Source organism: Bos indicus, chromosome 24 (assembly GCF_029378745.1).
Source record: "Bos indicus isolate NIAB-ARS_2022 breed Sahiwal x Tharparkar chromosome 24, NIAB-ARS_B.indTharparkar_mat_pri_1.0, whole genome shotgun sequence".
NCBI lineage: Eukaryota > Metazoa > Chordata > Mammalia > Artiodactyla > Bovidae > Bos > Bos indicus.
Genome location: NC_091783.1, coordinates 30,160,057 through 30,183,998, shown reverse-complemented (window position 1 = coordinate 30,183,998; position 23,942 = coordinate 30,160,057). Strand labels below are relative to the sequence as shown.

The following is a 23,942-nucleotide window of genomic DNA, read 5'->3' as shown; positions in this document are numbered from 1 at the left end:
TTTCACTGTGTTCTTTGCTCACGTTAGGGATTTACCAAGGACTCACTCCAGGCTCTTTTCTTCTTACACCCTCATTTCCCTTTGGGCAGCTTGTTCATAGCCAGGGCTTCAACTCTTATCCAGGTACTGACGGCTTGAAAGGCAAGCCTATGTCTCAGACCCCTCTCTGGGGTTCCAGTCTTGTAATGTCTGCTGCTTATTTAACATTCTTGACATTTCTACCTTCATATTTCATACATCACACTACAATCAACAAAGATATAACTCAGTTTATCATTTTCCCCACCAGATTTGTCCCTCCTCCAGTGTTCCCCACACAGGATGCACTATTCACCTTAATTCTTAGTCTGGAAACCTAGGCATCATCTTCCTCTACCTTCCATATCCAACCAAACAGGCCAATTCTGTCTTGTAAATGTATCTGCATTCATTTCCTTAGCGCCTTCGCTAATGACACTGTCTTAGTCAAGACCCTTCAGACCTTCACCCTTCCATTCTTATAATTAAAGAGATATACTTTCTGATTTCACTGTCTCCAGTCAATTCTCCTTCTAATCCAGACTTCCTCTGGAGGATTTTTATAAAATGCAAATAGACTATGTAATGCCTTGCCCTTCATCAGCTCCTGATATCTGCTGCATAAAGTCCAAACTCCATGGAAGGGCAAAATGGCCCTTGTTCTCACTATCTCATGCTTACTTTTCTGACCACATTGCTTGTCTTAGTTTATTTATTACTGTGCTACATCCAGTCTTACTTAACCACAAAGCTTCCTTCAACAGGCCGTGCTTCTTCTTGTCTTTGTCTTCCTGGAAAGCCAGCCCTTTCGCCTTTTCCACCTCAGTTCAGTTCAGTTCAGTTGCTCAGTTGTGTCCGACTTTTTGTGACCCCACGAATCGCAGCACGCCAGGCCTCCCTGTCCATCACCAACTCCCGGAGTTCACTCAGACTCACGTCCATCGAGTCAGTGATGCCATCCAGCCATCTCATCCTCTGTCATCCCCTTCTCCTCCTGCCTCCAATCCCTCCCAGCATCAGAGTCTTTTCCAATGAGTCAACTCTTCACATGAGGTAGCCAAAGTACTGGAGTTTCAGCTTTAGCATCATTCCTTCCAAAGAAATCCCAGGGCTGATTTCCTTCAGAATGGACTGGTTGGATCTCCTTGCAGTCCAAGGGACTCTCAAGAGTCTTCTCCAACACTACAGTTCAAAAGCATCAATGCTTCAGCGTTCAGCCTCCTTCATGGTCCAACTCTCACATCCATACATGACCACAGGAAAAACCATAGCCTTGACTAGACGAACTTTTGTTGGCAAAGTAATATCTCTGTTTTTGAATATGCTATCTAGGTTGGTCATAACTTTCCTTCCAAGGAGTAAGTGTCTTTTAATTCCATGGCTGCAGTCACCATCTGCAGTGATTTTGGAGCCCCAGAAAATAAAGTCTGACACTGTTTCCACTGTTTCCTCATCTATTTCCCATGAAGCGATGGGACCGGATGCCATGATCTTCATTTTCTGAATGTTGAGCTTTAAGCCAACTTTTTCACTCTCCACTTTCACTTTCATCAAGAGGCTTTTTAGTTCCTCTTCACTTTCTGCCATAAGGGTGGTGTCATGTGCATATCTGAGGTTATTGATATTTCTCCCGGCAATCTTGATTCCAGCTTGTGATTCTTCCAGTCCAGCAGAGTAGCCATCATGGTCAACAAGAGTCCGGAATGCAATCTCAAAAACGACAGAATGATCTCTGTTCGTTTCCAAGGCAAACCATTCAATATCACAGTAATCCAAGTCTATGTCCCAACCAGTAACGCTGAAGAAGCTGAAGTTGAATGGTTCTATGAAGACCTACAAGACCTTTCAGAACTAACACCCAAAAAAGATGTCCTTTTCCACCTAGTGAATTCCAATTATTTCTTTAAGTACCAGCTCAAATCTCCCCTCTTCCATGAACCCTTCTTTGATATCCTCATAACACCTAGTATGTGATTCTCTAAAAGGCAAACTTGATACTGGATTCGGAGAAGAAGATGGCAACCCACTTCAGGATTCTTGCCTGGGAAATCCCGTGGATAGAGGAGCCTGGTGGGCTGCAATCCATAGGGTCGCACAGAGTCAGACACGACTGAAGTGACTTAGCATGCATTCATGCATTTGAGAAGGAAATGGCAACCCACTCCAGTATTCTTGCCTGGAGAATCCCAGGGACAGAGGAGCCTGGTGGGCTGCCGTCTATGGGGTCCCACAGAGTTGGACACGACTGAAGCGACTCAGCAGCAGCAGCAGCATACGGGATTATAATCATGTCTATGCACCTGTTTTTCTCACCCAGCTGAAAGTGAATGAATTGAAACATTAATGCCATATCTTATTCACCACTTCATCCCCCATATCAAGCACAAAGCCTGGATCACAAAAATATTTAGCAAATTGAATGTATCAACTTATAAACACTTCCCCAGATTTATTCTCTTTCCCCTTTGTGGTACCAAATGAGATGGAATCAAGATATGAGTTTTTTTTTTTAATTGAGATCTAATTGACATTAGCATTATATTAGTTTTAAGTGTACAACATAAAGATTCAGTATTTGTATATATAGCAAAATGATTACCACAATAAGTCTAGTTAACGTTTGTCACTGCACAGAGTTACAGGATTTTTTTCTTTTTTCCTTGTGATGAGAACTTTTAAGATCTACTCTCTTGTTTTGTTGTTGTGGTTGTTTTGCTGTTTAGTAGCTAAGTCATGTTGGATTCTTTGCTACCCTACGGACGTAGACTGCCAGGCTCCTCCATCCATGGGGTTTCCCAGGCAAGAATACTGGACTGGGTTGTCATTTCTTCCTCCAGGGGATCTTCCCGACCCAGAAATCAAACCCACAGCTCCTGCATTAGCATGAGCATTCTTTACCACTGAGCTGCCAGCGAAGCCCTCTACTCTTTTCAGTTCAGTTCAGTTCAGTCGTTCAGTTGTGTCCGACTCTCTGCGACCCCACGAATCACAGCACGCCAGGCCTCTCTGTCCATCACCATCTCCCGGAGTTCACTCGAACTCACATTCATGGAGTCGGTGATGCCATCCAGCCATCTCATTCTCTGTCATCCCCTTTCCCTCCTGCCCCCAATCCCTCCCAGCATCAGAGTCTTTTCCAATGAGTCAACTCTTCGCATGAGGTGGCCAAAGTACTGGAGTTTCAGCTTTAGCATCATTCCTTCCAAAGAAGACCCAGGGCTGATGTCCTTTAAAATGGATTGGTTGGATCTCCTTGCAGTCCAAGGGGCTCTCAAGAGTCTTCTCCAACACCACAGTTCAAAAGCATCAATTCTTCGGCACTCGGCTTTCTTCACAGTCCAACTTTCACATCTATACATGACCAGTGGAAAAACCATAGCCTTGACTAGATGGACCTTTGTTGGTAGAGTAATGTCTCCAAATATGTAATATAGTATTATTAAATGACAAGAGCTTTTGTAAAGTCTGAACAAGTTAGGATGATATGCATTTTCAACCTTGATTCTAACTGGAAGACTGATTCTTAAAGTGAGAATAAAACATGTAGAATATTACAAAATATTAAAATCCAAGAAGTGTAGGCTTTTCAAGAATGACAGTTCATTTAAAAACATATTTGTCACAACATAACCTGGCTGATCGGAGAGGGCAATGGCACGCCACTCCAGTACTCTTGCCTGGAAAATCCCATGGATGGAGGGGCCTGGTGGGCTGTCGTCTCTGGGGTCAACTGAACTGACTTAGCAGCAGCAGCAGCAGCAACCTGGCTAACTCCATATGTTTAATGTTGGTCATCGATAATTAAGACAATGACAAACTAGGTCTCCTCATGCTTATTTTTGAGAGTTTCTTGATAGTGTATAAGAACTATGACAAAAAGCACTACAAAAATAGTAACAGTGCAGATAAAAATCATGCTAAATATGCATGCACTTGAAAATTTGTGTTCAATAACTGAGTACCCAGTAAGAAAGTGAACATGCTATTCCCACATAGATGGAAGGATTTATTCAGCATCTAACACTTTTAAATCTGAATGACTGCATGTACAATGTATGTTTAAAGTTTTAAAAATGAGATGCTATTGCTGTTTTACAACATTTCAAAGAAGTGAAAAGCCCAGTTAAAGAGTAAGTAGCAAGAACTGAGCTTGTAAAACAGATGTTCTACCATTTGCTGAATTTCCAATAATAAGTTTCACCTTTGAGTTGAGAGAAAAATAACACTGTTCTTTACCAGTAACTTTTCAGAAATGATGCAAAGGAAAAAAATTCTTAAATTTTTGTGATGCTCTAATGTCGTAAATGGGACTGGTGATGGAAGTAAAGCCTGATGCTGTAAAGAGCAATATTGCATGAGAACCTGGAATGTTAGGTCCATGAATCAAGGTAAATTAGAAGTGGTCAAACAGGAGATGGCAAGAGTGAACACTGACATTCTAGGAATCAGTGAACTAAAATGGGAGAATTTAATTCAGATGACTATTATATCTACTACTGTGGGCAAGAATCCCTTAGAAGAAATGGAGTAAGCCTCATAGTCAACAAAAGAGTCCAAAATGCAGTACTTGGGTGCAATCTCAAAAATGACACAATGATCTCTGTTCGTTTCCAAGGCAAACCAATTTATATTACAGTGATCCAATGCCCCAACCAGTAATGCTGAAGAAGCTGAAATTGAATGGTTCTATGAAGACCTACAAGACTTTCTATAATGGACACCCAATAAAGATGTCCTTTTCATCACAGGTGACTGGAATGCAAAAGTAGGAAGTCGAGAGCTACCTGCAGTAACAGGCAAATTTGGCCTTGGAGTACAAAATAAAGCAGGTCAAAGGCTAACAGAGTTTTGCCAAGGGAATGCACTGGTCATAGCAAACACCCTCTTCCAACCAAAATCAGATTGATTATATTCTTTGCAGCCAAAGATGGAGAAGCTCTATAGAGTCAGCAAAAGCAAGACCAGGAGCTGACTGTGGCTCAGACTATGAACTCCTTATTGCAAAATTAAGACTTAAATAGAAGAAAGTAGGGAAAACCACTCAGAGAAGGCAATGGCACCCCACTCCAGTACTCTTGCTCAGAAAACCCCATGGATGGAGGGGCCTGGTGGGCTGCAGTCCATGGGGTCGCTAGGAGTCGGACATGACTGAGCGACTTCACTTTATTTTTTCACTTTCATGCAATGGAGAAGGAAATGGCAACCCACTCCAGTGTTCTTGCCTGGAGAATCCCAGGGAGAGGGGAGCCTGGTGGGCTGCCATCTATGGGGTCGCACAGAGTCGGACACGACTGAAGCGACTTAGCAGTAGCAGCAGCAGGGAAAACCACTGGACCATTCAGGTATGACCTAAATCAAATTGCTTACGATTATACAGGAGAAGTGACAAATAGATCCAAGGGACTAGGTCTTATAGACAGAGAGTCTGAAAAACTATGAATGGAGGTTCATGACATTGTACAGGAGGCAGTGATCAAGATCATCCTCAAGAAAAAGAAATGCAAAAAGGCAAAATGGTTGCCTGAGGAGACCTTACAAATAGCTGGGAAAAGAAGAGAAGCTAAAGGTAAAGGGGAAAAGGAAAGATATACCCATTTGAATGCAGAGTTCCAAAAATAGCAAGGAGAGATAAGAAAGCCTTCCTCATGGATCAATGCGAAGAAATAGAGGAAAACAATAGAATGGGAAAGACTAAAGAAGTCTTCAAGAAAATTAGAGATACCAAAGGAACATTTCATGAAAAGATGGGCACAATAAAGGACAGAAATGGCATGGACCTAACAGAAGCAGAAGATATTAAGAAGAAGTGGCAAGAATACACAGAAGAACTATACAAGAAAGATCTTAATGACCCAGATAACAACGATGGTGTGATCACTCACTTAGAGTCAGACATCCTGGAATGTGAAGTCAAATGGGTTTTAGGAAGCATCACTACAAACAAAGCTAGTGGAGGTGGTGGAATCCCAATTGAGCTATTTCAAATCCTAAAAGATGATGCTGTGAAACTGCTGCACTCAATATGCCAGCAATTTTGGAAAACTCAGCAGTGGCCACAGGAGTGGAAAAGTTCAGTGTTCATTCCAATCCCAAAGAAAGGCAATGCCAAAGAATGTTTAAACTACTGCACAATTGCACTCATCTCACACGCAGCAATGTAATGCTCAAAATTCTCCAGCCAGGTTTCAGCAGTATGTGAACTGTGAACTTCCAGATGTTCTAGCTCGATTTAGAAAAGGCAGAGGAACCAAAGATCAAAGTGGCAACATCCATTGGATCATCGAAAAAGCAAGAGAGTTCCAGAAAAACATCTACTTTTGCTTTGACTAGACCAAAGCCTTTAACTGTGTGGATCACAACAAACTGTGGGAAATTCAAGAGATGGGAATACTAGACCACCTTACCTGTTCCTGAGAATTCTTTATGCAGGTCAAGAAGCAACAGTTAGAACTGAATATGGAACAACAGACTGGTTCCAAATCAGAAAAGGATTATGTCAAGGCTGTATGGTAAAGAATCCAGCTGCCAATGTAGGAGACATGGGTTTGATTCCTGGGTTGAGAAGACACCCTGGAGAAGGAAGTGGCACCCTCTCAAGTATTCTTGCCTAGGAAATTTCATAGACAGAGAAGCCAGGTGACTACAGTCCACAAGGTCACAAAGAATCAGACACAACTCAGCAACTTAACAATACCACCATCTTAAATGAAAAGAATGCAAAGTCATTTTGAAACATTCATTATCATCCCTACTGATAACTCCATTCTCTGGTCCATTAGGACTATTCTTTACTTCATACTTAGCTGAATTTGAAAGTGTTCTCCTTTTTGGAAAAATTGGAATAGTATCTGTTTAACCGATGGTGTCTCTTGATAGTCTAGCTTAGTAAGCCTTGTAATATCTCTTTTTCTAAATAATAATTTATGAAGCATTTTTCTCTGCAAGAATTCTTCTTTGTGTTTTTGTTGTTTTCTTCTAAAAAACAAGAATTCCTAACCTCAAAAGGGGTTTTTTTTTTCTCCTAAGAGAAAAGTAACTTCACACTCCATAGAGTTTTTATGTAGAAATCTATGGAATATAGCTGGTTATTTTTTTCTATTTTTTTGATCAGGACAAATAGATAATTGTTGATGTTGGGAACTTGCCTCCTGGCATTTTTCTATTTACCATTTCACCTCCATATATTTTAAATATTCTTTACCAACCCAAACAGCCAAATTTAGCTTTGATGTTGCTGGCCACATTTTATGAATTTGACATGGGTTTCCAAATTCAATGTCAAGATGCATATGCTTTGAATTATCTTTTGAAAATGGCTAAGCTTACCATAGCTTTTGAAAAATGGTATCAGGTTATCCATACTCTCTTGTGACTCATTCCTGGCTTATCAAAAAGAGCATCATACTTGAAACTACAGCCAGGGCTGCAATCAGGACACAAACAACTTTCTCCCACAAGAAGCTAAATGGACTATAGAATAATTTTATTTCACTGTCTTTACTAAACAACTCAGTCTAAACTAACAAACTTTGGGACATGATTCATTCAGTTACATAATGAAATATGAGCCATTTAGGAATTTTTGTAGTGTTGATCCGTACGCAGATTGTAGAGCTATTTTAATAAAGAACTGACAGTAAGTAGAATCAGACACAAAATTGAGAACCTTAGGAATGATCCAACCAACTTTTCAGGAATTTCTTATCAACATCTCTTGCATACAACAGAAATTAATACTGCATCATAAAGTAATTATATATACTCCAGTAATAAAATTTTTAAAAAACTACTATAAAAAAAAAAATCCCTTGCAAGTGATGGCCCAACTTCTGTAAAGTGTTACTCACATAAGTTTATTCTTCCCAGACCTGGAGAAGTTTCCTAGTTAGGAAGTTATTTCTTTTTTTGAGTAAAAACACACCTCTGTAACTTTCATCTTAGTGCAAGATTCTTTAAACAAAGAATTAACCAACCCTACTCACTCAGTAGGGCTTCCCTGGTGGCTTAGTGGTGAAGAATCCAGCTGCGGTGCAGGAGACCGCCTGCAATGCATGTGACACAGACTGGATCCCTGGGTCAGGAAGATCCCCTGGAGGAGGAAATGGCAACCCACTCCAGTATTCTCGCCTGGAGAATCCCATGGACGGAGGAGCCTGGTGGGCTACAGTCCATGGGGTCACAAAGAGTAGGACATGATTGAGTGACTTCACTTTCACTTTCTTTCTTTCTTGCCTTGGAAACCCCACCGACAGAGGAGCCTGGTGAGCTACAGTCCAAGGGGTTGAAGAGTCAGACAACTTAGCGACTAAACTACTACCATTACCAGTCACTCAAAAATTGAGGGTCCTGGAACTCCCTATTTTTCACTACCATATTTATTCTTCTAAATTCTTTCTCCCGCAGCTGGGAGATGGACCCACTATAAGCAAAAGGGTGCTGGGTTGTGCTTAGCTGCTCAGTCATGTCCAACTCTTTGTGATCCCATGGACTGTAGGCCACCAGGCTCCTCCGTCCATGGAATTCTCCAGACAAGAATACTGGAGTGGGTTGCCAAGCCTCCCCCCAGGGGATCTTCCCAACCCAGGGATTGAACCTAAGTCTCCCACATTGCAGGCAGATTCTTTACCATCTGAACCACCAGGGAAGCCCCAAGCAAAAGGGTGTATTGTCTAATTCAGCAGGCAGGACACAGAATCTGAGCAGAATGGAAGATAATGAATACAAAGAAATCCAGGCAGGAAGTAAGAAGCAGGAGTGCCTATGATGTTATTGGTATCTCAGGCACAGGCTTTACAAAGATGCAGACATTCAGAGAAGAACCACAAACTGAACATGGCCTTATATATATATACTTATGGCCACAGTGACAATGGTTATGTCTCAGTTTTGAAAACTCAGACTGTCTTTACAAATGCAGATTTCCTGAGGGCAGGATTTGTGTTCTTTGAAACGATGAGGAGCCAAAAAATTTTCCCCAATAATTTGAGCTCTGTGTGTCAGTTATCCTCGACTTCACTTCCTCACAGAAAGTTTCTTCCGTTTTCTCACAGAAATAGAACATACTGACAAGCTGCGGATCAGTTGAGGCAAGTTAGCTCCGTTAAAGGAGTTTCCTCAGAACCCTGGTGATCAGTGTTTGCCTTAAAAAGACGGTCTAATTGTTGAAAAATATTTTACTAAGCAAGAAACCTAACACTTTGTTGAAATGATTGCACTTTGATTTGGAAAGAAAGCTTAGGAGGGTGGGACTCTGGGAAGAATAAGGAATGAAGAAATCTGAGTTCTTCTCTTGTCTCTGTTGCTAGTCCCTTATGTCACCTTGGTCACGCAGCATATTAGAACCCACAAGCATGGAGGGGACTTAAAGAGGCATCTGGTTTAACACTTTGCCCAGCTTAGCTTTCATCTCAACAATAAAGTTTCTTTACGCCCATACCTACAGGATCATAGCAATAGCGGTTCAGAAACAGTATAAACAATTTTCCCCCAAGGAGCAATAATGGAGGTGATCACATCTGTGAGGACGCCAGACACTTTCTTGACTTCACTTTTTTTTTTTTTTTTTTTGGCATTCATGATAAGGTTTTAAAAGAGCCACAGGGAGAAGGCAAACAATAACATTTAAAAGGGAAATCGTGTCTAAGATGAACCCTAACAATGGGAAGGAGAAAAGAGACAGGGGCTTAGACTACTTTAACATTTTTGGTTTTGGATTAACACAAATTTTGGCTTTCTGTTGACTGCATTGTTTGCAAACATTAACACATCATTACCAGATCAGAAAAAAAAAAAAAAAGGAAGTTGAAAGAAGACAGTATTTGGGAGTAACACGTTGGTGAAAACTTAGCAAGGGAGGTGGGAATTCCCTGGTTGTCCAGTGCTTAGGACTCCATGCTTCCACTGAAGCGTGTGAGGGTTCGATTTCTGGTCAAGGAACTAAGATCCCGCATGTGGCAAGATGTGGCCAAAAAAATAAATAATAATAATAAACAAAAATAAAAAAACACTCAGTTAAAAAAAATAAAATAATGGTTAAAAAATCTTAGGATGGGTGGTGGGCATGGGTACATATGCCAAATTAGAATTCTCTGTGAATACTGACAATTTTCGGGCACTGGGAACTGGAAAATTGCCCTTATGCAAATATTTACTTGGCAAATGAAACTTTATCTTACCATACATGATTTTAAGCCAAAAGCCTAGTGATGAAAATATGGAAATGTCAAAATGTATTTCTGTATCAGATAGCAAATATTGGCCCCTACTATGTGCAATGGCACTGTGCCAAAGCACCATTTACTTCTGCATATATCTTAGGATTTAGAAGTGGAGAAATCTTAAAATTCCTTCAAAATGTAAAGACTCTTCTTGCTTAACTGACACCACCCTGAAAAACATCAACTACATAAATGACTTCGAGAAAAATAATTAAGGTTCACAGATATTTAGGGAAATGAAACAGTTGTCAACAACTACAACCTTCACATTTTGAAGTTGGTGGTTGCAACACTTACTTGTTAAATAGGTAATCATGGAAAAATTGAGTAACATGCCATCTCATTTTCATCTGAATAGAAAGGTGGGATGAAAAGGACATGACTTATGTGAAAGTGAAAAAGCAAAATGTGTTCATTTATTTTCATTAATTCAAAGTCAATCAAGTCTAGATTTATAAACTACTGCATTTTTAAGGTGAGTTTTTGAATATTATAATGCAAATCGGTTGTGTTTTTTTTCAAGGTGGAAGTAAAAACATGACATAAAGCTGAGGCCAATTAGTCAGCATCTTACCTGAAGTCGCTCTTTGTTCTCTTCTCTTCTCTACTTTCCCTGCAATAAGAAGTGGCGGATCAGTTGCAATATGCAGCTGTGAGAAAATGATGTAACTAAGACAGAAGCCCAGTTTATCGCAATTTGCAGACACAGTCACTAGGTCAGCCATGTTCAACATTTTTCCCGAGATGACTGGGCACAGAGGAAAGGGCTGAACAATATTTTCAAATCAATTTACAAAAGTCAAAAATTAATGAATATGCATTAAATATGCTGCTGGGTTTAAAAAAATCTTGTTAGAGCCATTTACTCAACAGTAAAATTAAGAGTGCAAACCCCACCCATAGGACAAATCCCCATGTTCCATGTGCGGGTAAACACGTAACTAAGATAAGACCGTGCCCTCTTATGACCTACTTGGGAAGATAAAGGACAGAAAATATGACATGAAACAAGATGCGCCCTCAAAGGGCATGTGCGTGTGTGCATGTGTGCTCAGTCATGTCTGACTCTCTGCAATGCTGTGGACTGTAGCCCACCAGGCTCCTCTATCCATGGTATAAATGTTTAAAATACTAGAGGGTGAAATGATTAGTTTTAAGAAATAAAGGGGTGCCCATGAAGTTATGGAGAATACTTAACTTAAAAATCAAATATGGAGTATTTGATTTGAACCTTGAAGACATATGTAATTTGGGGAATTTTAAATAAGGAAAGGATTAATTCTTGACCAAAGAAATAGTATAGATTCTGTGCATGCATACATGCATGCTATGTCACTTCAGTTGTGTTTGACTCTGTGACCTTATGGACTGTAGTCGGCTGGGTTCCTCTGTCCCTGGGATTCTCCAGGCAAGAATACTGGAATGGGTTGCCATGCCTTCCTCCAGGGGTCCTTCCCAACCCAGGCACTGAACATGAGTTTCTTACATCTCCTACACTGGCAAAGTGAAAGTGAAGTCGCTCAGTCGTGTCTGACTCTTTGTGACCCTATGGACTGTAGCCCACCAGGCTCCTCCGTCCATGGGATTTTTCCAGGTAAGAATACTAGAGTAGGTTGCCATTTCCTTCTCCAGGGGATCTTCCTGACCCAGGGATCAAAACAGGGTCGCCTGTACTGCAGGCGGACTCTTTACTGTCTGAAATCCCATTGGCAGGCAAGTCCTTTACCACAGGTGCCACCTGGGAAGACCTATGGGTTTTGTAGGACAGGGCTGTCCTACAAAACCCATAGGTCACCTTTAGGACTTGCCTTAAGAACTCAAATGAACAGAGTTTTGCATAGGAGGAGGGCTATCTGAGAAGTTGGGCAAGAGGTTGAGTATGTCAGTGGGAGCAAAGAGGAGGGAAGTGATGGGTGCAGAGGAGATGGCAGGAAAGCAGAGCTCACAGGGCCCAGGGGTTTACAAACTGTAAGTGCAAGGGAAAAGGAAAGGTCAAAATGAATGGCTATCTAGGTGTCTCTGGGTGTGGTGATGCAATTCAGGGAAACGGTAAACATGATGGGGACATGGGAATGATGAGTTCAGTTTTAGGCTTAATGAGTTTGAAGTGCTATGGGGACTTGGAGCTTGGGAGGGTGATTGGAATTGAAATTACAGACGTAGAAAATGGCCATCTTAAGAAGGTGGCTGGAGCTGAAAGGGGAAATAGAAACATACAGGCAGACAGAACAGGGAAAGGTCCCAGACTGAAGACAGGGACCAAGAAAGCAAAAAACACGATTTGTGCTTTGTGATGGAGGATGAGGAGAAGACAGAGGAAGCAGAGGTCCACGAGACCAACCGAACAGAGTCAGGTACCACAAATAAAGTTTTAGGAAGTATGGAGTGGGGCTACCAACAGCATCTGAAGCGGCTGAGTTCACGAGGTTGTTGCTAGACTGTGAGAGAGAAGTTTTAGCAGAGAGAGGGTGGGGAACACGAGAGGCCTTGAAGGTCTACAGAGTACTGGGTGATGAGGAAGATGAGGCCGAGGAGGAAATGACTTGTCCACGATACCTGTCAAACGTGAGTGAGATGGGGCGATAGTTTGAGCAGGAGTTAAGTCAGGTTTCTGGGATACCTTAGCATGTTTATGAGCTTAGATCAGAAGGTTGGCACCAGGGCAATGGTGTGTGTAAACGCCCCTGTTGAGGTGAGAGCCTTGATTCTGTGATGGGTAAGTAAAGGCTACCCTTCTAGCCATCACTTTCTTGTTAGTTATTAACTTTTCACAGATGGAGCTGGTTACTGAGAGGTTATGGAAGCTGCATGTAAACTTCCCACAAGGCCTTTAAACTATAAGGTGGAAAACATATAAGCCTTCTCTTGTGTAGCTGCCCGAAGGGGAGAATTTATTTAACTGGCATCCTGATTAATTTCATATTCTATTCATTTGAGTGATTTTCAGAGTACTTGTTTGATGTAATTTGTTTCAATGATTCAAATAGATAAATGGCATTAATAGCACATTTAAAGGTTTCATTCATTACCAAGTGTGATGGGATATCTCCTCATTCAAGATTTTTATTGGGCAAGCCACTATGTATGCTTGATTATAAATTTTTGTATACTAGGGGCCTCAAACATTTTCATGAATTTTTACAAAAATGTTATTCAAGTCCTGAATTATTAAAAAATAATTTAAAAAAGACATTAAAAACTATTCTCATTGGAGAGTCTTTAACTTGTATGAGTCATAAATCCTGAAAGCTCACAATGAATGTACTGAAGGTAAATAATGGGTTATGGTAGACAGTCTCGAAGGTGATCCCAATGATCTTCCCTCCTCCAGGCATTTGTATCCTTGTGTTGTCTGCTCCCACACTGAATCAGATTGACTTGTATAACCAGTAGGATTTTGTAGAAATAATGTGATTTCAAGGCTGGGCCTCAAAAAACATTATGGCTTCTGTTTTGTTCTCTCTCAGATTACTTCCTTGGAGAGAAACCAGATAATATGTTAAGAAGACACTCTTCCTAAGGAGAGACCCATGTGGCAAAAAACTGAGGTCTCCTGTCAATACTACTGAGACCTCCTGTCAATAGCCAATGAGGAACCGAGGACTCCAGAACAGCCAATGTGCAACTGAGGCCTCTAGCTAATAGCCAATGAAGAATTAAGGCCTCCGGAATGGCCAATGAGAAACTGAGGCTTTCAATTAGCAGCCACTGAGAAACTGAGGCCTGCTGCCAGCAGTCTTTATCGACTTGCCAGGCTAATGAGCAGCCCCTTCTGCAGCCCAGCCCCAGTCAAACCTTCACATGGTTGCAGCTCAGGACACCTTGACTGTAACTTCATGGGAGACCCTGACCCAGAACCACCCAATCAGCCACTCCAGAGTTCCCCACAGAAACTGTGACATGAAAAATGTCTGCTGCTGTTCTCAACTGCTAAGTTTTGGGTAAATTGTCATACAGTAATACACAACTAATACTATGGGATAATTTTATTATGAAAGTTTGGGTTAATTTATCAATTAATAGAATATGCATGTGTGTGTGTTAGTCACTCCACTGTGTCTGACTCTTTGTGACCCCATGGACTGTAGTCCACCAGGCTTTCTCCGTGGAATTCTCCAGGCAAGAATATTGGAGTGGGTTGCCATTTCCTTTTCCAGGGGATCTTCCTGACCCAGGAATTGAACCTGGGTCTCCTGCATTGCAGGCAGACCCTTTACAAACTGAGCCATAGGGAATATGCATTAAAGGATGTTAATTTTTGCAGATAGATCAGTCTCCCTGCCTTTCTCATCTGTAAGGTAGAGATCAGAGCCTGCTTATCTGGAATGTTGTGAGGATGAACTAATTTCATATGCAGAGCCAGCAGGAAGTGGAGGTTACATACAAAATACTGGCATTCAAGGTTTCAGAAGGGAGGCTGGAAGGCATTGTTGATAACAATTTTTCACTGAGATGTCAAACAGTTCTCTGCCCTTATGACATATGAAAGGGCTCTGTAAACTGTGGCATTCTATGTAAATGTTATGTATTAGTTTTATTATGGTATTAGTTCTGGTATAGGAAACAGATTTCTGTTCTTAGTTACATATACACTAAACTTCAAGTTAGAAAAATAAACACTGGATAAATAAGACAATCTTATATTTATCAAGAGACACAGAGATTACACCACTTAACTGTAGATAACCCTCTAGGTTTCTTTTTAAGTCTCTTTATCTTGCTCTGTATGGGTGACTGTATCTCTCAGTGTTCACCATCACTGGGAAGAGATGATGCCAAGACCTATGTCTTTAGCTCCAAAATCCAGCTAGGTGTTAGGTCCACTGGAAATATCTATATCTGCATTTTCTACTTCACAAAAGTCCTTAAGTCAAATCATTATATTCCCCTCCAAAACTGCTTATCTTTAGTGCTATCCTGCTCAGGCAATCGGACATAAAACCTAAGACTCATCAGCTCCTGCCATTCACTCACCCTCAGACCGTTCTGTTCTCTCTACAGGGCCTATCAGAGCTGACCTCTCCTTTCTCACTGCCACTGACCTGGTTCATAAACTTGATAATTCTTCCTGGGGTTATTTTCTATAGGCTCCCAACTGATTTCATCAGTTTTATGGATGGTTTTTCCATCCTTGTGGTTTGATCCCTGTTAAAATACACATTCCCTCATATGAAACTGATGACCCTGGAAGACTTGGTCATGACCTACCTTCTGCTACAACCCCTGAAACACCGTACAGAATACTGACCAATTATACCAGGAATTGGACCTCCCCCTCCAACTCCCTGTGCATGATGTTTATACTTCCTGGAATATCCTATAATGTCCTTCCTGCCCATCAAAACTCTATTCATCCTTCAGAGCTTAGCTCAAATGCAGGCCCTTCTGTGATGTCTCTGGCTTTGTGTCACTCCCCCCAACTTCCCATTCCCTGCAGAATTAATCGCCCTTCTTTCTATGCTCCTTTAGCCTTTGGCTTCCCTCATAGCTCAGTTGGTAAACAAACAGCCTGCAATGCTGGAGACCCTGCATTGGTTCGATCCCTGGTTGGGAAGATCCCCTGGAGAAGGGAAAGGCTACCCACTCCAGTAATTGGGCCTGGAAAATCCCATGGACTGTATGGTCCACGGGGTTGCAAAGAGTTGGACACGACTGAGCAACTTTCACTTTCACTTTTGCCTTTTATTTGTTCCTTTGCTACAGCACTAACTCCAGCGTTTGGTTTATAATCAGTTGCGTGTTTATTTCCCAACTTTACTGTGTTTTCCTTTAGGATAAGAGGTGTATCCTGTGCCTCTCTCTGTCTCCTCATGCCTCACAGTGCCTGGAGCACAGATGCTTGGGATTGAGTGGACATAGAGTTGTGTAATATCCCAACCCTCCTTAAATGCTAAAGAACACAAAATCAATTTTAGTGTTGCTAACATTGAGTGCAAGTACAACCAAGAACAGAGCTTTTACCGGGTATCTACATTACAACTGACAACCTAGGAAACTATTACATTAGAAAAGTGGGTGATAAATTAAGAGAGGCTTTCAGAATAATGAACATGCATTTTGCCCTAGTTGTGCTTTATTGTACCAGAGACTCTACTTGAAGAACAAAACATTAAAGTATGGTGCGCACCTTACTTCTCTCTAAAGCTGGATATAGGACTTCACCTGTGAGGAACCAAAATGGACAGTAATCTCATAAAAATGGAATTTGAAGGGTCTAACTTTTTTCTGAGAAAATGTATTTAGTTGAATATTAAAATGGCACATCTCATGATGATTTATTTATATAAACGGAGTCGATATTTTTAAAAGCTGTTTTAGACTTGGGGTTGATATGGTTTTAGGGAGTAACATTAAGTATATACCCACTTGTAGCACATTTCAGTACTTCATTACGTAAGTAGTTCCTTAATTGAAGTAATGGTTTCTGGTCTTTTCAAACAACAGGCACATAAATGCCTAGCCAGTAACGACTCACCAATAACAAGCAGGGCACTTGTATCACAACTCAGAATCTTATGTCACTTCTAATGAAAAGAAAATGTTGTGCATGCATACATAGGTATTTATATGTATGCATATATACAAATAGTGGGTATACATGTATATATATGTACACATGTGCACATACATATGAAATGTATGTCAATATGTACACATACATAGAAGGCATTACATATATGTACCTGTGACACATCTTGTAATTTTACAACCAGACATAGTCTAATCTCCAAAATATGCTCTTTCTTCTACCTGCTTCCATGGGTGTGTAATAAAGTCTGTCATAGAATCTTATCAAGCTTCCCTTACTGCACACCAATTTCTCAGGCGCCAATTCTGAGTGTGTGTTCACTCGCAGGCATTTTATCTGCCCTGCTCTGAGAGGTATTATTAATCACATCCTGTTGCTAGGATACCTGAGAATGTTCATTTATGTCCGATGTTTCTTTGGCAAAATGCACCATGAAGGAGGCATAGAATCATGACAAGGAAAATTACTGTGCACATGCTACTCATTAAAAAAAAAAAGCAGAAAGGGCAGGGAGAGTAGCATAGCTACCAGATAATATAATGTGAACTCTTATGAATTCTTTTTTAATACCATTTTGTTTCACTTAGCTTTTAATGGAAAAATGCTGGCAATGTTTCTAGATAATGACAATCCGTAGTACTTCTTTACTTCTTAGGAAAAGTGGAAGGAGGTAGGGTTTTAATTTTGTTTACTTTAGAGAAGGGGCTTTAAGATTACTCGCTTTGGATGTCTCCATGAGAGATGGGGTTACTAGGTCACAGTGCTAGTTGATTTGCAGAGATAACCTAAACCCCAGGTTACCACTATTGGCATGTTTAGCTATCTTAATGAAAGACTTATGAGAAAAGTAATCTACAGAATATGCATTTGGGTAATGGGAGAAAAAATACCTTTATCAATATCTCTAAAAAAATTACTGTTGTTTTGGATATTAGTATTCCAAAAATTCTAGCTTATCTTTGGAACATGAATATATGAAATTCACCTAAATGCAAGATTTTCTTAGTCAATCTCTTCCCAGAGGAAATGGCATGATATAGTGAAATAAATGCCGACTTTGGTGTTAGATGGATTGACTTCTTGTCTTAACCACTGGTACCTATGGCTATGTTAACCCTGGGAACAAATCATAGAGGATTTCCCCAAAACTTGTTTTTTTCTGTTTCCTCCTCCTTTTTCCAGTACGGTGTGTGTGTGTACAAGATGTGTGTATACACACACATACACACACACACCGTACTGGAAAAAGGAGGAGATATATGTGTGTATATATATATATATATATATACACACACTATCTGTTTATTGATACACTATCTATCTATTTCTACCTACTTACCTCTTATATTTCAACTGAAAGCAGAAACAATTTTGAGTTTTACTTCCATTATTTTTCTAAGTGGTATTAACAGAGTTCTATTATTGTAATCATGCTAATAACTGTAGCTAATGTTTATTAAACAATATCTATGTGCTCACTGCTGTTATCAGCACATTACATATGTTAATTTATTTTATCTTCACAGTATTATGAGGCTTGTATTATGTATTATGAATATTTTATTATGTTTATGAATACATAATTATGTATTATGAATTTTAAACCTATTTTCAGGTAAGAACACATGGTAGAAATTTCTTAAATAACTTTGCCAAATCACTGACTTACTAGTGGCAAATAAATAATGAGAGGACAAAAAATAGTTGGGGTGAAAAGGTAGGGAGGAGTAAGGAGTGCGATATCAATCCGTAAGCTGTACATAATCAGTCTCTAGGTTTGAAAGTTAGCTTGAATAAATTATTTTTAAAAATATTTGTATAGACTTAAAAAACTAGCTGCCTATTATTTATCAAATTATTTGCTTGAATGAATAAACTGCTTATTTTAACTGCTAAGTGCCTGATCATAGTATTTCAGGAGCAGAATGTCAGAAAGATCTTCAGATTTTGAACTTTTTTTTAGTAGATTAGTATTTATTTAGTTGTTGTTGTTCCATCGGTAAGTTGTGTCTGACTCCTTGCGACCCAATGGACTGCAGCACGCCAGCCTTCCTTGTCCCTCATCATCTCCCAGAGTCTGCTCAAACTCATGCCCACTGAGTCAGTGATGCCATCCAACCATCTCATCCTCTGTCGTCCCCTTCTCCTCATGCCTGCAATTTTTCCCAGCATCAGGGTCTTTTCCAATTTATTTAGTACCTACTATGAATTTGGCACTCTAATAACACTTATAAATCTTCACAATAAGCTGAAAGCTATTTTAGGCTTGGTATTATATGACGTCATGGGAAAATATTAAATATAGAATATATATCCATTTATATATTACATTTCAGTGCTGAAGTATAGAATTACTTCCAAGATTGGAGTGATTGCTTCTCATCTTTTAAAACCACAGGTTCATATATGGCAATCCAATGACGTCTCATGAATAATGAGCAGGGCATTTGTATCACAACTCAGTATTTCATGTCACTTCTACTGAAAAGAAAATTTTGTGCACACATATAGTTGTATGAATCTCCCGACTCAAGGATCGAATCCGGGTCTCCCATGTTGCAGGCAGATTCTTTACTGTCTGAGCCACCAGAGAAGCCCATGTATGTTTTCAGTTCAGCCACTCAGTCATGTCCGACTCTTTGTGACCCCATGGATTCCACCACGCCAGGATTCCCTGTCCGTCACCAACTCCTGGAGCTTACTCAAACTCATGTCCATTGAGTCGATGATGCCATCCAACCATCTCATCTTCTGTCGTCCTCTTCTCCTCTCCTCTTCAATTTTTCCCAGCATCAGGGTTTTTTCCAATGAGTCAGTTCTTCGCATCAGGTGGCCAAAGTACTGGAGCTTCAGCTTCAGCATCAGGCCGTCCAATGAATATTCAGGACTGATTTCCTTTAGAACTGACTGGTTTTATCTCTTTGCAGTCCAAGGGACTATCAGGAGTCTTCTCCAACACCACAGTTCAAAAGCATCAATTCTTTGGTGCTCAGCTTTCTTTATAGTCCAACTCTCACAACCATACAAGACTACTGGAAAAATCATAGCTTTGACTAGACTGACATTTGTTGGCAAAGTAATGTCTCTGCTTTTTAATATGCTGTCTAGGTTGGTCATAACTTTCCTTCCAAGGAGTAGGCGTCTTTTAATTTCATGGCTGTAGTCACCATCTGCAGTGATTTTGGAGCCCCCCAAAATAAATTCTCTCACTGTTTCCATTTTTTCCCCATCTATTTGCCATGATGTGATGAGACCAGATGCCGTGATCTTAGTTTTCTGAATGTTGAGTTTTAAGCCAACTTCTTCGCTTTCCTCTTTAACTTTCATCAAAAGGCTCTTCAGTTCTTCTTTGCTTTCTGCCACAAGGGTGGTGTCATCTGTATATCTGCATTACTGATATTTCTCCCAGCAATCTTGATTCCAGCTTGTGCTTCATCCAGCCCAGCATTTCTCATGATGTACTCTGCATATAAGTTAAATAAGCAGGGTGACAATATATAGCCTTGACATACTCCTTTCCCTATTTGGAACCAGTCTGTTGTTCCATGTCCAGTTTTAACTGTTGCTTCTTGACCTGAATACAGATTTCTCACTTATAAAAATAGTAGGTATACACATATATATGTGTGTGTGTATGCATATATATATTGGGGGCTTCCCTGGTGACTCAGATGGTAAAGAATCTGCCTGCAATGTGGGAGACCTGGGTTCGATCCCTGAGTTGGGAAGATCCCCTGGAGAAGGGAACGGCCTCCCACTCCAGTATTCTGGCCTGGAGAATCCATGGACACAGGAGACTGGCAGGCTACAGTCCATGAGGTTGCAAAGAGTCAGACCCAACTGAGTAACTTTCACTTCATGCATATACATACATATAATGCATTACACATATGTGACATAATGGAGAACGAAATGGCAGCTCATTCCAGTATTCTTGCATGGAGAAGTCCATGGACAGAGGAGCCTGGAGGGCTACATACAGTCCATGGGATTGCAAAGAGTCAGACATGACTGAGTGAGCAACACACACACACAAACACATGTGACATACATCCTGTAATTTTACAATCAGACATAGACTAATTTCCAAAACATACTTTTTCTTCTAGCTTCTTCCATTAGTGTATAACAAAGTCTGTCATGGAATCTCATCAAGCTTCCCTCACTGCATACCAATTTCTCAGTCGCCAATTCATGGAGTAGATTAAAATGACTTCCATTTTCCAGTGAAGAAAGAGTCTCAGAATATTTTTTGAAACAGGCTCAAGATCCCAATTAGTGACTAGCAGGATTAGACTATGAACCCAGAGATTTGCACTTTTTTCTGAGCAATATAAGTAATTTGGGGCAGGTCCGTAGAATGGTGAAGGGCTCTTCTGCTTAATCAATGTGCGTTATTTACCCTCTTTAAATTGTATTTATCTGGAAATGGGGTTAATACTAGTTCCTACTTAGGGTAATTGTGAGGATTAAACAAAATTTTAATAATAATATAATTTAATTTATATTTAAATTAAATATAATTTAAAACAATCCCAAATGTTTTGAGTGTATAATACAATCACATTTATAAGGGTCTCACTTCATTGCCTGGGGAATAGCAATGTAACGTGTCGCCAGGTGCTTCTCTTTATGAATGTTCCATGTCAGGTGTTCCCTGGTAACATCCAATATTTCTAAATATTCTCAAGGTCAGTGGCTTTGTTTACAGAAATATTATAAAGTTCAGCCTTGGAGTCGCACAGAGTTGGGCACGACTGGAGTGACTTAGCCTCTAGCCTCAGCCTTGGAGAGTTTCTTGATATTTTTACCATCACTTCTGTCTCTCTTGCTTTCCCTTAGAATTTCTAAGTGAGAAATAGCTTTTTACTTTGGTGAATTCCTTTTCTCTCCTCCTCATGTTGTAACTCTTTCCAAATACAAACTGGTTTGATGAAACACACAATTACATGGCAAGACTCTCCCCAACTGCAAGCTCAGATGACATGATATTAGAGCCCAGGGTGTGTGGTCCAAATCCCTGCCCATATCTGGTACTGACCAGCAGCTGTGGAACTGTCAGCAGTCTAATGTGACCTAAATAGAAAGGGAGAGCTTTTCTAGAAACCAGAGGACCTCAATGCCAGAGATAAGCAGACGATACCTCTCTAATGGCAGAAAGCAAAGAAGAACTGAAGAGCCTCTTGATGAGGGTGAAGAGAAGAATGAAAAAGAACTTGAAACTAAACATTCAAAAAACTAAGATCATGGCGTCTGATCCCATCACTTTCTGGCAAACACACGGGGAAAAAGTGGAGACAGTGACATATTTTATCTTCTTGGGCTCCAAAATCACTGTGGATGGTGACTGCAGGCATGGAATTAAAAGACTTGCTCCTTGGAAGAAAAGCTATGACAAACCTAGACAGCATATTAAAAGCAGAGATATCACTTTGCTGACAGAGGTCCATCTAGTCAAAGCTATAGTTTTTCCAATACTCATGTATGGATGTGAGAGTTGGACCATACAAAAGGCTGAGCACTGAAGAACCGATGCTTTCAAATTGTGGTGTTGGAGAAGACTCTTGAGAATCCCTTGGACTCAAGGGATGCAAGGAGGTCAAACCAGTCGATCCTAAAGGAAATCAACCTTGAGTATTCACTGGAAGAACTGATGCTGAAGCTCCAATACTTTGGCCACCTGATGTGAAGAGCTGACTCACTGGAAAAGACCCTGATGCTGGGAAAGACTGAGGGCAAGAGAAGAAGGTGACAACAGAGGATGAGACAGACTCAATGAACACGAGTCTGAGCAAACTCCGGGAGATGGTAAAGGACAGGGAAGCCTGGCGTGCTGCAGTTCATGGGGTTGCTAAGAGCTGGACATGATATAGTGGCCGAACAACACTGCCAGAACTTACTCCTTAAAACAAATAGTAAGATCTTGAACAAGCAACTTGACTTTTCCAAGATTCAAAGGTCTCTTTAGTTAGGTAGGTAAATAGTACGATTTTAAGTACTATACTATAGGGCAGGAACAGAGGCGCCACTGTAAAGACCAGAAAGTCAAAAAACAACAAAGACCTGTTGTATTGCACAGGGAACTCTGCTCAATGTTATGTAACAACCTAAATGGGAAGAGAAGTTGAAGAAGAGTAGATACATATATATGTATAAGGGAATCATTCTGCTGCACACCTGAAATGAACACAACACTGGTAATCAACTATGTGTGCACGCATTTGAAAAGTCAAAGTATCAGTCGCTCAGTCGTGTCCAACTCTTTGTTACCCCATGGGCTGTAGCCCTCTAGGCTCCTCTGTCCATGGAATTCTCCAAGGCAGAAATACCGGAGTAGGTTGCCATTTACTTCTGCAGGGGATCTTTCGGACCCAGGGATAGAACCCAGGTCTTTTACCATCTGAGCCACCAGGGAAGCCCTGTGCATGCATTTACTCCAATATAAAATAAAAAGTTTAAAAATGACTGTTAAACACTGCATGGTTTCTGTTTCGTTAGTTGTATATAAAGGCAGAGGAGTTTATTATTGACATCTGGATTTATGCTGATGCTGAAAGGGTATTGGCCTCAGTAAACACTGTGATGAGCCTCTGTGCCGCTGTGGACCCTCTGCCGTCCTCCAAGTTTAGATAAACTCCTCTTGCTCTTATGTCCATTTCTATGCGCTGAGTTGATGTGTCGCTAGGATGCTTAGGTAGAGAGAGCCGTTATGAGCACATTGCCTGCTGTGAGCTCCAGACAGTGTGGACTGAGCCACAGAAACTGGCCCTTCAGAAACATATCAATACCAATAGATCTGGGCCTCCGAGGTTGGCCGTCTGCCTTGGCAGGGCTGACACTCCATCTGCGCTCCCTAGCTCCGGGGTCTGCCATCCGTCATCGTGTGGAGAAAGCCTGAGAAGAACTGAATACTCAAAGATTTTTCCTGGGCTGACCCCTCTGCAGAGAAATAGGAAAAGCTGTAGGAGAAACAACAGTTTAATGTTCTCTTGGAAATTTTCAAGTACAGAATATCTTCCCACTTATCCACTTAACAAGCACGTGATTAATGTGACAAGCAATAGTTCCTTTCAGATTCCCAACACTGGCCTGGGTGAATTAAATCTTAGAGTAAACCTTCTGATATTCAGCACCTCATTTTTGAAGCAGTTTTTTATTGGCACAGAAGTTTTTTTGGT

General features: G+C 40.6%; 1 protein-coding gene across 12 annotated transcripts in view; it reads right to left on the bottom strand.

Moving 5' to 3' along the window:
- CHST9 (carbohydrate sulfotransferase 9) overlaps positions 1–23,942 on the bottom strand; it is a 284,083-nt gene that overhangs the window by 141,533 nt on the left and 118,608 nt on the right. For 7 of the 12 annotated variants that reach the window (XM_070778778.1, XM_070778775.1, XM_070778785.1 and 4 more), the window contains one exon: positions 10,810–10,848. The exons of 1 other annotated variant lie outside the window; for it this stretch is intronic. In XM_070778778.1, coding sequence (XP_070634879.1) covers positions 10,810–10,848 — 39 coding nt within the window. Of the gene's footprint in view, positions 1–10,809; positions 10,849–16,985; positions 17,115–23,552; positions 23,717–23,942 lie in introns of those variants that run through there. 4 more of the 12 variants (XM_070778779.1, XM_070778776.1, XM_070778781.1 and 1 more) reach the window with 4 other exon arrangements.